The sequence below is a fragment of the Anomaloglossus baeobatrachus genome, chromosome 4 (genome assembly GCF_048569485.1).
Source record: "Anomaloglossus baeobatrachus isolate aAnoBae1 chromosome 4, aAnoBae1.hap1, whole genome shotgun sequence".
Classification (NCBI taxonomy): Eukaryota; Metazoa; Chordata; class Amphibia; order Anura; family Aromobatidae; genus Anomaloglossus; species Anomaloglossus baeobatrachus.
This window is the reverse complement of record NC_134356.1, coordinates 307,315,132-307,328,996: the sequence shown is the minus strand read 5'-3', so window position 1 is coordinate 307,328,996 and position 13,865 is coordinate 307,315,132. Positions and strand designations below refer to the sequence as shown.

General features: G+C 39.2%; 1 protein-coding gene across 2 annotated transcripts in view; it reads left to right on the top strand.

Moving 5' to 3' along the window:
* ANO6 (anoctamin 6) overlaps positions 1–13,266 on the top strand; it is a 238,152-nt gene extending 224,886 nt beyond the window's left edge. For both annotated transcript variants that reach the window (XM_075344964.1, XM_075344965.1), the window contains exon 20: positions 7,526–13,266. In XM_075344964.1, coding sequence (XP_075201079.1) covers positions 7,526–7,732 — 207 coding nt within the window. In that variant the 3' untranslated portion in view covers positions 7,733–13,266. The remainder of the gene's footprint in view (positions 1–7,525) is intronic.
* The last annotated feature ends 599 nt before the right edge of the window (positions 13,267–13,865 follow it).

Here is a 13,865-nt window from a genome sequence, read left to right as displayed (position 1 = left end):
ATGAAAAAGTTTGGGCACCCCTATTAATGTTAACCTTTTTTCTTTATAACAATTTGGGTTTTGCAACAGCTATTTCTGTTTCATATATCTAATAACTGATGGACTGAGTAATATTTCTGGATTGAAATGAGGTTTATTGTACTAACAGATAATGTGCAATCCGCTTTTAAACTAAATTTGACCGGTGCAAAAGTATGGGCACCCTTATCAATTTCTTGATTTGAACACTCCTAACTACTTTTTACTGACTTACTAAAGCACTAAATTGGTTTTGTAACCTCATTGAGCTTTGAACTTCATAGGCAGGTGTATCCAATCATGAGAAAAGGTATTTAAGGTGGCCACTTGCAAGTTGTTCTCCTATTTGAATCTCCTATGAAGAGGTGGCATCATGGGCTCCTCAAAACAACTCTCAAATGATCTGAAAACAAAGATTATTCAACATAGTTCAGGGGAAGGATACAAAAAGTTGTCTCAGAGATTTAAACTGTCAGTTTCCACTGTGAGGAACATAGTAAGGAAATGGAAGAACACAGGTACAGTTCTTGTTAAGCCCAGAAGTGGCAGGCCTAGAAAAATATCAGAAACGCAGAGAAGAAGAATGGTGAGAACAGTCAAGGACAATCCACAGACCACCTCCAAAGACCTGCAGCATCATCTTGCTGCAGATGGTGTCAATGTGCATCGTTCAACAATACAGCGCACGTTGCACAAGGAGAAGCTGTATGGGAGAGTGATGCGAAAGAAGCCGTTTCTGCAAGCACGCCACAAACAGAGTCGCCTGAGGTATGCAAAAGCACATTTGGAAAAGCCAGTTACATTTTGGAAGAAGGTCCTGTGGACTGATGAAACAAAGATTGAGTTGTTTGGTCATACAAAAAGGCGTTATGCATGGAGGCAAAAAAACACGGCATTCCAAGAAAATCACTTGCTACCCACAGTAAAATTTGGTGGAGGTTCCATCATGCTTTGGGGCTGTCTGGCCAATACCGGCACCGGGAATCTTGTTAAAGTTGAGGGTCGCATGGATTCAAGTCAGTATCAGCAGATACTTGACAATAATGTGCAAGAATCAGTGACGAAGTTGAAGTTACGCAGGGGATGGATATTTCAGCAAGACAATGATCCAAAACACCGCTCCAAATCTACTCAGGCATTCATGCAGAGGAACAATTACAATGTTCTGGAATGGCCATCCCAGTCCCCAGAGCTGAATATCATTGAACATCTGTGGGATGATTTGAAGCGTGCTGTCCATGCTCGGCCACCATCAAACTTAACTGACCTGGAATTGTTTTGTAAACAGGAATGGTCAAATGTACCTTCATCCAGGAACTCATTAAAAGCTACAGGAAGCGACTAGAGGCTGTTATTTTTGCAAAAGGAGGATCTACAAAATATTAATGTCACTTTTATGTTGAGGGGCCCAAACTTTTGCATCCGTCAAATTTTGTTTAAATGTGGATTGCACATTTTCTGTTAGGACAATAAACCTCATTTCAATCCAGAAATATTACTGAGTCCAACAGTTATTAGATATATGAAACTGAAATAGCTGTTGCAAAACCCAAATTATTATAAAGAAAAAGGGTTAACATTAATAGGGGTGCCCAAACTTTTTCATATTCATATGACTGTGTATATATATATATATATATATATATATATATATATATATATATATATAGTGGTGTTCATAAGTCCTGCATAGGATAAATTGATTTTTCAAGTTTTAAACGTTTTCTGTCGAATATCTTCGATGCTAATATGACATATTATATATGGTTTTGTTCAGAAAACAATTTTGCATTCTCTCCCTGTAATATTTTTAGCTTTTGAAAACTGCCTGAAATTATTGCAACAATATGGGAATTGAAAGCACAACTAAATATTGTACAGCTTCAGATCCAAAATTAGCCAATCACAGATGGAGGTTCTTATGACCAATCATAACCTGGATATGGCAGCCAATCACATTCCATTCCATTGCATCACATCTGCTGCTTAGTTTTAGTTTTATCTGTAGGTCTATCTAGTGAATCATACTGTAGAGCTTTATGATGGGAGCCTTCAGATTTTTGTCAGCGGAAGATCGTGTGCGAGTTGTGGTGCTACATGAAGAGGGTTATACTGGCCCCCAGATCGCAAGGAAGGTCGGCTGTAATCAGAGGACAGTTGTAAGAATTTTGCAGAAACATAAGAAGCTTGGAATTACCCAGGACAGGCCCAGATCTGGTCAGCCCAGAAAGTCAACTAAAAGGGAGGATAGAGTACTGATAAGAACATCCCTTGCCAATGGAAAGCTCACCTCTCCTCAGCTTCTGCGACAATGGCAAGAAAAGTGCAATATTGAGGTAGCAACATCAACTGTTAGGAAGAGATGTTTGGAAGCAGGATTGAGGGGTGCAAGGCCCGAAAGAAGCCATTGATGACAGCCATACAAAGACAAAGGTGAAAACTGTGGGCATTGAAATATTCAAAATGGAGGAAGGAGGAGTGGGAAAAAGTGCTATTTAGTGATGAAAGCACTTTTTGCATTTTAGGAAATGATGGCAAGTCTTATGTGAGAAGGTTTCCACATGAAGAGTATAAGCCAGAGTGTTTGAGCTTCTCTGTGACACATCCAATGAAAGTAATGGTCTGGGGCTGTATGGCAGCCAATGGTGTTGTAAGGCTTCATATTGTGGAGGGTGTGGTTAATGCAAAAAAATACATGGACATCTTTAATAAGAAAATGCTGCCTTCTGCTCAACACCTGTTTTCAGGGGATTATATCTTCCAGGATGATAATGCTCCTTGTCACAGAGCTAAGACAGTAACGGAATGGAAAAAAAAGAACAAGGTGACTACTACTGACTGGCCAGCCCAGTCCCCGGACCTCAACCCAGTTGAAAATTTGTGGCACAAGGTATCAATAGAGATATCTAAAAAACAGCCAAGGACCAAGAGAGAGTTGATTGAGGCTCCGATACAGGCCTGGAACCACATCATCACTCGTGAACATTTTCAGAAGCTTGTTCACTCAATGCCACAGAGATGAAAGTTGGTGCTCAAGAGCAAAGGCTGGCCAATAAAGTATTAGAAGCTAAAGATGCACTCAAAAGGCCCTTTTCAGGACTCTGAATTACATAAAAAATAATAAATCTTAAAAAGTAAAATTTATGTTTGTGTGAACTTGCATTGAAAGGTAATGAACTTAGAAACCTGTTCACCATTCTACACACTGTACTGGTGTAGGTATGGTTATGCTGTAAAAAAAATATAAAAAATGCACATACCATAACAATGTATAAACTTGGGACATTCAAAAATGAGTCTGGCATACAATCAGGGATTACAAAAACATATATGTTCCACCAGTTTCACTGTAGAGATGCAGAAGTATGAAATATATAGTTTTCTTTAAGCCTATGCAGGACTTATGAACACCACTGTATGTGTATTAGCCTACAATATTGTAAAAGAAAAAAAAAGTAATATTCACCCTCCAAATTCCCCGCCATCCTGTCCCCCAGTGCTTCCTCTTGGTCTCTCACTGATTTCTCTTCCTCCTACTCAAGTGATAACATGTCAAAGTAGCATATGCCCACTACAGCCTGTCACTGGCTGCAGATGTAGCCTTACCGGTATCGACATGGGAGCAAAGGAAGATTGGGAAGGCAACTTTAAAGGGGTTGTCGAGGACTTTAACATTGTTAGCCTCTCCTTAGGATTTCTGCCCCCTGTTTGAATTCATAGGGGCGGATGTGCAGTACTCAACTGAATAGTTCCGGCAGCCGCTAGTATCAGGAACAGCTAATTGGTGGGTGTGCCGAATGTCGCACCCCCCCAAACAGATATTGATGACAGTTGGGCTATTCATTTTCCGGGGGGCCATCTGAGAGACCTTGATTGTTGTGGAGGGCCTAAACAATTTTCTGAAATTTATTTGGCTCAATATTATTATTAACATATTCATTATAATTTTTTATTTTATAAATAATTTTTATTGTATCACTTATTATGGAGTAGAATTAAGTATGCTGACACCCTCTATATACTCCTATATACAGTATGAGCCATCATATAGCTTCCTATATACAGTATGAGCCCCACATAGCCTCCTGTATTCAGTTTCAGCCTCCACATAGCCCATATATACAGTATGAACCCCACGTAGACTTCTTATATTCAGTTTGAGCCTCCACATAGCCCCCCTATACACAGTATGAGCCCCACGTAGCCTCCTTATATACAGTTTGAGCCTCCACATAGCCTAATATATACAGTATGATCTTCACATAGTCTCCTTATATTTAGTTTGAGCCTCCACATATCCCTCCTATGTTCATCCTGAGGATGTAGTAGCGGTGATATCATACAGCAGTGTCCAGCAGAGAACATGGTGCAGCCCGCAAGTCATTGTTTTCAGCCCTTCAGCTGTTTTGGTCCAGACTTGAATAGCCAGAGGGCTGGATGTGGCCCACTGACCACACTTTAACACTGGTGACCTTTCTTTAGATCAGACCAGGGCAAAGTACCTGACAACCTCTTTCATTTATTATATAATATAATAATCAAAATTTCCGTATAAATATCACCATTAAATTTCATTAGATATCAAAAAACTTTCAGATATAAATCCGTAAGGATTCAAAAAATAAAGAAAATGATGATGTAAATGATGTTAAAATTAATTTTTTATTCAATAATTAAAATAAATATTTAATACAAATCCATATAAATATAAGGTAGGAAAAAGTCCCATAAATATAGCAGCGGTTTTACTAGGAAAATAAAGTGCTTAGTGCTAAGACCACTTTTTAATAAATATCCATCTATTTTTCATATACAACAAAATGCACAGTGTAGATTATAAATATCCAAATGATATGCTACATATGAAAAAGACCATGGTATAATTATTCTATACAACGAAATATGGCTATATACTAATTTGTAAGGACAATTATACCTACAAAGTGGTCTTTGAATGATCCAAAAGTATGCCGCTAATGCCCCGACACGTGTTTCAGCGATCCTTTTTTCAGGGGGTGCTATGAGGAAAGGATCGCTGAAACGCGCATCGGGGCATTAGCGGCATACTTTTGGATCATTCAAAGACCACTTTGTAGGTATAATTCTGCTTACAAATTATTATATGGCCATAATATTTCTTTGTATAGAATAATTATACCATGATCTTTTTCATATGTAGCATATCATTTGGATATTTATAATCTACACTGTGCATTTTGTTGTATATGGAAAAATAGATGGATATTTATTAAAAAGTGGTCTTAGCACTAAGCACTTTATTTTCCTAGTACATAGTTACATAGTTACTAAGGTTGAAAAAAGACCTAGGTCCATCTAGTTCAACCTTCCTCCACCAGTTCTACATTTGGTCACAAAGTCATTTATAACCAACAATGTTGTGTGTACTGAGGAAATCATCCAGCCCTTTTTAGAAAGCTGTTATAGTATCTGCCATTACTACCTCTTGTGGTAGGGCATTCCACAGTCTGACTGCTCTAACTGTAAAGAACCCTTTCCTATTTAGCTGTCGGAATCGCTTTTCTTCCACTCGCAGTGAATGACCCCTGGTCCTTAGTATTGTCTTCGGAAGAAATAAGTCATGTGCCAGTCCTTTATATTGACCACACATGTATTTATACATTTAAATGAGATCTCCTCTGAGACGTCTTTTTTCTAAGCTAAACATATCTAACTTTTTCAACCTGTCATCATATGGGAGGCCTTCCATTCCTTGTAGTAGTCTAGTTGCCTGCCTTTGAACTGACTCTAACTTCTGAATGTCCTTTTTAAAATGTGGAGCCCAAAACTGAATCCCATATTCCAGATGTGGCCTTACAAGTGATTTATAGAGGGGTAACAATACGTTGGGATCACGGGATCTAATCTCTCTTTTTATACACCCTAGAATCTTGTTTGCTTTAGCAGCTGCTGCTTGACATTGAGTGCTGCTGCTCAGATTATTTGTAATGAGAATACCCAAGTCCTTCTCCTGTTCTGTAGTCCCGAGTTTACTTCCATTTTAATGTATACGCAGTTATAGGATTACTCCGTCCTAGGTGCATTACTTTACATTTATCAACATTAAATCTCATTTGCCAAGTATCTGCCCATTCTGACATCTTATCCAGATCTTTTTGTAATATTATACTATCAAGGTCATTTTTTAATATCCTACATAGTTTGGTGTCATCAGCAAAGACTGACACTTTACTATCAATCCCATCCACAAGGTCATTAATATAGAGAGTAAAAAGAATTGGTCCTAGCACAGATCCCTGCGGCACCCCACTGCTGACTCTGGCCCATTTAGAGAATGTTCCATTTATGACTACTCTTTGTTTCCTATCTTTTAGCCAATTCCTTACCCAGTTGCATATAGTTTCCCCTAGTCCTTGCTTCTGGAGCTTTAGTATAAGGCTATTATGTGGTACAGTATCAAATGCCTTTGCAAAGTCCAAATAAATCACATCAGCTGCATTACCAATATCCAGGTTTGCACTTAGCCCCTCATAGAACCCCAACAGGTTGGTTAGACACGATTTATCTTTCATGAATCCATGCTGTCTGTCAGTTATTATATTATTTTCTGCAACATATTTTTGCATGTCATCCCTTAAAATGCCCTCAAAAACTTTGCATACTACTGATGTCAGGCTTACTGGACGGTAGTTGCCTGGATCTACCCTCTTACCTTTCTTAAATATCGGTACCACATCAGCAATCCTCCAATCCTGAGGCACCAACCCTGTTACAAGCGAGTCTAAAAAGATAAGATACAGTGGTCTGTCAATTACAGATCTGAATTCCCTCAATATTCGTGGATGAATGCCATCTAGCCCTGGGGATTTGTCAATGTTTAAGTTACTCGGACGTAGGCGTACTTCTTCTTGTGTGGTGAACTTTGATTTTTCACTTGTTGAATGATGCCTGGTACAGTCAGTTCCTTGGTGAACACAGAAGAGAAATGCCTATTTAATATCTCAGTCTTTTGTTTGTCCTCTATAACTAACTTGCTATTATATTTTAAGGGGCCAATACTATCCTTTGTTTTCCTTTTGGCATTAATGTATTTATAAAAGATTTTGGGATTTATTTTAATGTCATTGGCGATTTTTGTTTCAGTAGCTAGTTTTGCTTGTTTGATTTCTTTTTTGCATTGCCTATTGATAGTAAAACCGCTGCTATATTTATGGGACTTTTTCCTGCCTTATATTTATATTTATATGGATTTGTATTAAATATTTATTTTAATTATTGAATGAAAAATTAATTTTAACATCATTTACATCATAATTTCCTTTATTTTTTGAATCCTTACGGATTTTTATCTAAAGCTCTTTTATTTATTGTTTATTTAAAGTAAGTACAATTTTTTTTTTTAGTTAAACAGGTCGCTCGACAACCATTCATAATCACAATATACATTACCTTTAGCATAATATGAGATGCATTATAATGCGCATTGTATATTTCTATTGTGACCTACTCTATTCTCTTCCTTTCACAGCATATTGTCTACTTTGTTAAGTTCATTATATCCTACATTATACCTGACATTTCTAATAACACCAAAGACAAAATCAAGAGAGAGCGATACCTTATACAGAAGCTTTTACATGAGAAACATCTGAAGTTGGTGAAAAAACAGATGGGAAGTTTTGCTAATAAAATTCTAAAAGGTGTGGACAATGTGGTCGTGGACAAGTTAGATTAGACCTCCTCGGTTTGTTACAGAATACAGGATGTTGTAGTTTTGTCACTTCACTTCAAGCCTTCAAAAAATTTTCTTAAAGGTTTCTGGGAGACCCTGGAATGAGAAACAACACGTGTATGCTTTATACAATATATCACATATACATTTTGTAGCTTTACCAATAAAGAATATACAGTTTTAATTGAAGGCACTGTATTTTCTTAGAAAATATTGTGTTCTTCATACATACACAAATGTTTTATATGAAGTTTTACATATGTTTTATATCTGTATGTTATTTTCTCTGGTGTTTATATTTGTGATGTATGTGTATCTATAGACTTGTTGGCCAAAAGTATGTCAGAATCTAAATTTCGCATTCATTTAATACCACAACACAGTCCATAACGGCTTCTCAACACACTATGGAAAAATATCCTAAACGCACAAAGCATGTATTATAAAAAGGACCTGTGAAGCTGAATTGTACCATTGTTAAAAGGTGGAAGAACTTGGCTTACTAGAGTTTTCAGTTCTACGCATTAACCACCCTCTTTTTCAAAGACACGTTTGTCCAACAAATTGTTAAACAATGAAACATCACTTCAGAAAAACACTTTTTATTATGATATGTGTTTTAATGGCTACAGAAACCCAATCCAGAAACTTGCTGTGAAACTTTTCCCTATAGAGGCAGTTTGGAAATCGTTATTTACAACTGAAGACAATTTTTCCACAATACGCACTAGAGCAGGGGTCCCCAACCTGTGACTCGGGAGCTTCATGTGGCTCACGAGCTGATGATGTGTGGCCCGTGGCTGTCTGCCAGCTAGGTGCATTTGTACTAGGTCTTGCAAGCATCTATGAAGAACTGGTCTCCAGATGGTGGCGACATTTGTGAGTGGGCCCACACAGAAGAGCAGATCTGAATGGAGGGAGGAACCCCTGGATATTGGTATACTGTCTCTGTGTGGAAAAGCTTTGGCTATCATTATACTGGTAATGGGGGCTCTGGGTGTCACTATTGTGAGGGGCGGGAGCTAAATGTGGCTCTCAACCCTCTCTCAGAGCTGGATGTGGCTCGCGACCCTTTCTCAAAACTGAATGTGGTTTGTGACCCTCTCTCAAAGCTGAATGTGGTTTGTGACCCTCTCTCAAAGCTGAATGTGGCTCATGACCCTCTCTCAAAGCTGAATGTGGCTCATGACTTTCTCTCAAAGCTGGATGTAGCTCATGACCCTCTCTCAAAGCTGAATGTGGCTTTTGCCTGTGTCTCAAAGTTGAATGTGGCTCGTAATCCTCTGTCAGAACTGGATGTGACTCTTGATCCTCTCTCAGACTTGGATGTGGCTATCAAGGTCAGAAAGGTTGGGGACCACTGCGCTAAAGTATTCAATGGTCATTTTTTTTTTTTTTTTTTTAAATAATTGTGTGGCTATAACAAAGTGGATCAGCTGTTACTACATTATTTCCACTTTACTATAGTGGTTCTTAGACCTCTTATTAAAGAATGTGGCTGAAAGGCCCTTGCCCTCTCTATTTAGAATGTGTGTCCACACATTATACGAAATGTATAGATTCACCCTTGTTATATTCTCCTGCAATCAGATGTGAAGTGAAAAATAGTTAAACTAAGCATACATACAACAAAAGGGAAAAAGCCACTTTTGCACCAAGCGGCATTGTCACAATATACATGTGTTACAGCTCTTTTGCAAATAAGTGCCCTATCTTTGTGCCACTATCTTCTATTAAGTGTCAATGCTGGATCTTTAGTGTGACTTAACAGATATTTTTGACTACTATACATTTCTATAACCAGTGCCAAATATAACTAGAATGTGCACAATCACCATAAATACTGTGGTAATCCTTTTTTATAATCATTTGTTATATTTAGTGTATTAGGTCATTTGAAGGTTATATACATAAAGATCATAAATGTTTAAGTCTACTACATGTTATCATTAAGCATGTTACTGCATATAGTCTAGGAAGTCATATATAGCAAAGACTGATCGATGAATTATCCATATCTATTCTGAAAAATGAGGTTTTAAAAAGGGAATGTTGTATGAGACAAATTTCTATTTTTTTCTATCAAGTTTATGATAAAAGGGAACTGTTCGTTCAACAGGCTTTGCATGAATCCTTATTGCAAAGCTTCTTAAATTCACTTGTATTATGTCTTATAAAAGAAATCTGTTTCTTTTCCTACTTCAGTCCACTTCTTCTCCTCCCTGTTTCTTGAAAAAGCAAACAACACTGAACTCTGTCTTGCTTAAAGAGGTTGTCCACTACTTTACGAGCGCAAAAACTTGAAAAATCGTTGCTCGTTGACACGTCGCTCCTTTTCCAAATATCGTTGCTGCTGCAGGTACGATGTTGTTCGTCGTTCCTGCGGCAGCACACATCGCTATGTGTGACACCGCAGGAACGACTAACATCTCCTTACTTGCGTCCACCGGCAATGAGGAAGGAAGGAGGTGGGCGGCATGTTCCGGCCGCTCATCTCCGCCCCTCTTCTGCTAGTGGACGGCTGCCGTGTGACGTCTCTGTGAGCCCCCTTAGAAAGGAGGCGGATTGCCGGCAAGAGCGACGTCGCAGGGAAGGTAAGTCCGTGTGACGGGTGTTAGCGATGTTGTGTGCCACGGGCAGCGATTTGCCTGTGACGCACAACCGACGGGGCAGGTACGCTCGCTAGTGATATCGGTACCGATATCGCAGCGTGTAAAGTACCCTTAAGACAACCCCTTCTCTTTCTCCATGTTTAACCTTTTTAAAATTAAAACGCTTATACTCACCTCCTATGTCAACACTGTTCCAGCGGTGTCGGCTCTTGCGTTCCAGGGGTTAACGTGAGGTTGTGACGCCAGATGACCGCTGCTTCAATCGCCGTCGGCTTCTCTCCCTCCGCCTTCGGACCTATGAGTAGTCAACAGGAGGTGAGCACAGTGACTGGTACAATCATACCTCCGAAGGCGGGTAGATAGAGTTTGATGGTGATTGGGCACTGCACTTGTGCTGTGTCACAACCTCATGTGAGCCCCGACACTGCTGGAACTGCGCTGAAACGAGAGGTGAGCATAAGTTTTAAATTTATTGGCAAACATGGGTATTGAGAAGAGGTTATCCAAATCGTGGACTACCCCTTTAATACACCATCATACTGAGGTGTCAGGTTACTCCTCCAGTTGGGGAAGTGGGTAGGAGCAGTGAAGAGGAGTGTGAGGGCAGAGGGAAACAGAGAAAAATTGTGCTGAGCGTTCTAAAAAGTCTTTCACCTCTCCCTAGAGCTGGATTCACATCTAAACTGCTCAGTACTGCTCTATTTAATTTTTTTCCATGTTGCTGCTTTGCTTTGTGTTTTAACTAGGCAATAAAGTGTTAGAATCCATTCCTGTGTTCTATGATGTGTATGGGAGACGTCATAGACTCCTGTCAATTCAGCCAGTTGTAAATTAAGAGAGCTTGCAAAGCCAAAACTGGTTAAGAATGCAGATACAAGGTATATAGTGAAATGTTAAAAAATCTTGTTAAAATATACATTTAACATCAAAACCTGTTTTAAACCAGTCATTTTCTGATGATACACTCCCTTTTAGACCATTTCTAAAGTAAATAAAATGTCCATTCTCAAAGGATTTTGCATCTTCTGTATGTATACGTTGTAATGACTATGTTTAAAAAGTGCCTGATTTTTCTCAACTTTTAATTATTGTAATTTATCTTTTATATTTTCACTTAAAGGTAACCTGTCATGTGAAAAAACACTATAACCTGCAGATATGGGGTTAATCTGTAGGGTATTTGCTTTATGAACCTGCCCGACACCTGCACTTAGAGCCCCAGTGCTGGGAAGAAATTAAATGTATTCCTCCCGGCAGCGAACGGCTTCCAGCCATAGGGGTAGCACCAGGGCGGGTTTAGTCACTGCTCAGTATATAGTGAGCAGCTGCTGTAACTGCAAACCTCACTAATTACCAGCTTGCTCTAATGCAGTGTGGTCTGTCAATTAGTGCGGGGGGTGCGGTTACTGCCGCCGCTCACTATATACTGAGCAGTAACTGAATCCGTGCTGGCGCCATCCCTATGACCCCATATCGGCAGGTTAATAGTGTTTTTTCAATGACATGTTCCCATTAATATATTTTTATTTTGGAAATCACTGATTAAAAGTTACCAATTGATTCCATATAAAAAGCCTCTTTAAATATTCAACTGGCCCTCTACACATAGCCATTTTACAAATCTATGCATTGTGCCTTCAGACTGGTATATGACTATTCTGGATCTCATTGTTCCCCAAATGTTCTGAGGACCCATTAAAAAGTTTTTTGTTCCGATGGATTTTTTTACGAATCCACAAGGATTCTGTGCCTTTTTGGGTTCAGCCTAACATCTGTATTACTGCTCGTATAAGAATGCATTTCTTCTGAGATGGAAAACCTACTGTTAATAAGTAGAGGTGTTGCGCTATGATCTTTAGAACCCAGTCCAGCAGCTGGATCAGTAATCTGTGACTACTGGACGATAGCTCCGAGAACTCCTTCTTACCTGATGACATTTTCGGCTGGTGTGACTTCATCGTGACGCACGTGTGATATCACGCCAGTCCAGCTAATCATAGCGCCGCCAAGGCCATCACCAATTCTATCTGTAATACAGTATATCTTACAATGCAATGATATTAAATATATAATGTGGCTGTACAGTAACACTATGTCCTAGACTATGTGATGAGACTCTCTAACATAAGCTGCCATTATAATACTGCCTCTCCATTTACATCCCATAGAACCTGATGAGTTGTTTAGACTTATCATTTCATGTACATATTTAAGTGGTTCAGTCTGTAATTTTGAAAACGCAATATTTTTTTAAGTGCCTACCATCTATATATGAGCCAAATTGTATTACGTAATATTTGCACAAGGTCTGGTTTTGACATTAAAGGGGTTGTCCGCTCTAAATCCATTAGTCTGCTGTCACTCTATGTGACTATGTGACTGCAGTCTGGTAAATCCTCACATCTCATGTACTGTGAGGATTCTCCAGTGTCAGAGCCAGGAACAGTGGTCACATGGCTGCGAGTATACAATATGCAGACTCTGGCAAGAATACGATTAGAGGGGTGACGACCTCGCTCAATATATTTGCATCGAGCGAAGGAGTGCCCATGTAGTTGGAGTCTACATATCGCATAGTTGCTGCCATTCCCGGCCCCAACACCTGAGAATCCTCACTGTTCAAGCGATGCGAGGATTCAAGTCTGCAGTCACATAGAGACACATTGAGTGACGGCAGACTTATGGATTTAGACCGGACAACCCCTTTAAAGAAAATGCACTAGTTACTGTTTGTTACCTTCAGGCACTAATGAGGGGTCTTGAAATAAACTTATATTCAGGTTTTTTTATATACCACTTTGTTAAATGCACATTTGTGTTTAGTTTTTAAAATGTTTAAGTGTACTTTCCACAGTAAAACGTATATTTCTACAGCGGTTTAAACTTGTATAACCTGATTAAATTAAAATTACTTTCCTAATCCAATACCTTGTCCTGTTATATCTTTTATAAACTGTTGCTTATAATTGTTGTCATATTCTGTCTTCAGGAAAAAATCCTTTAAAATTGACCTTTTATTATTGTGTATTAAAATCCTTCATTAGTGTACTAAACCCATTTAATTAATTACTGCTTTTATGTTTTTACCAGCTTAGGGTATGTGCCCACGATCAGGACTCATTGCATCCTAGACGCAGCGGCTCCTGACCTGCGGGGCCGCGCGTCTCCTCCGCAGGAGACTTCAGCTGCTCGTACCCATGATCAGGGTTCACTGCGCTGCGGTCTCTCGCTTGTGTTCTCCCTACAAGGGACGCATGCGGCTCTGCAGCAAACAATTGACATGCTGCGGTCTGGAAAGATGCACCGCAGGTCAGTGTTTGCTGTGGAAAAAACAAGCACAGTGGGCACGGGATTTCTAGAAATCTCATCCACTTTGCTTGTACTGTACAACACAGCGATTTGGACAAAGCGAAAACATTCTGCCTCCAAAACGCTGCAAATACAGAGCGTGGGCACACACCCTAAGGGTTAGGGCTACAGTTGTGTTAATAGTTACATAAGATAGTCGCTTAAACAACTCAAAA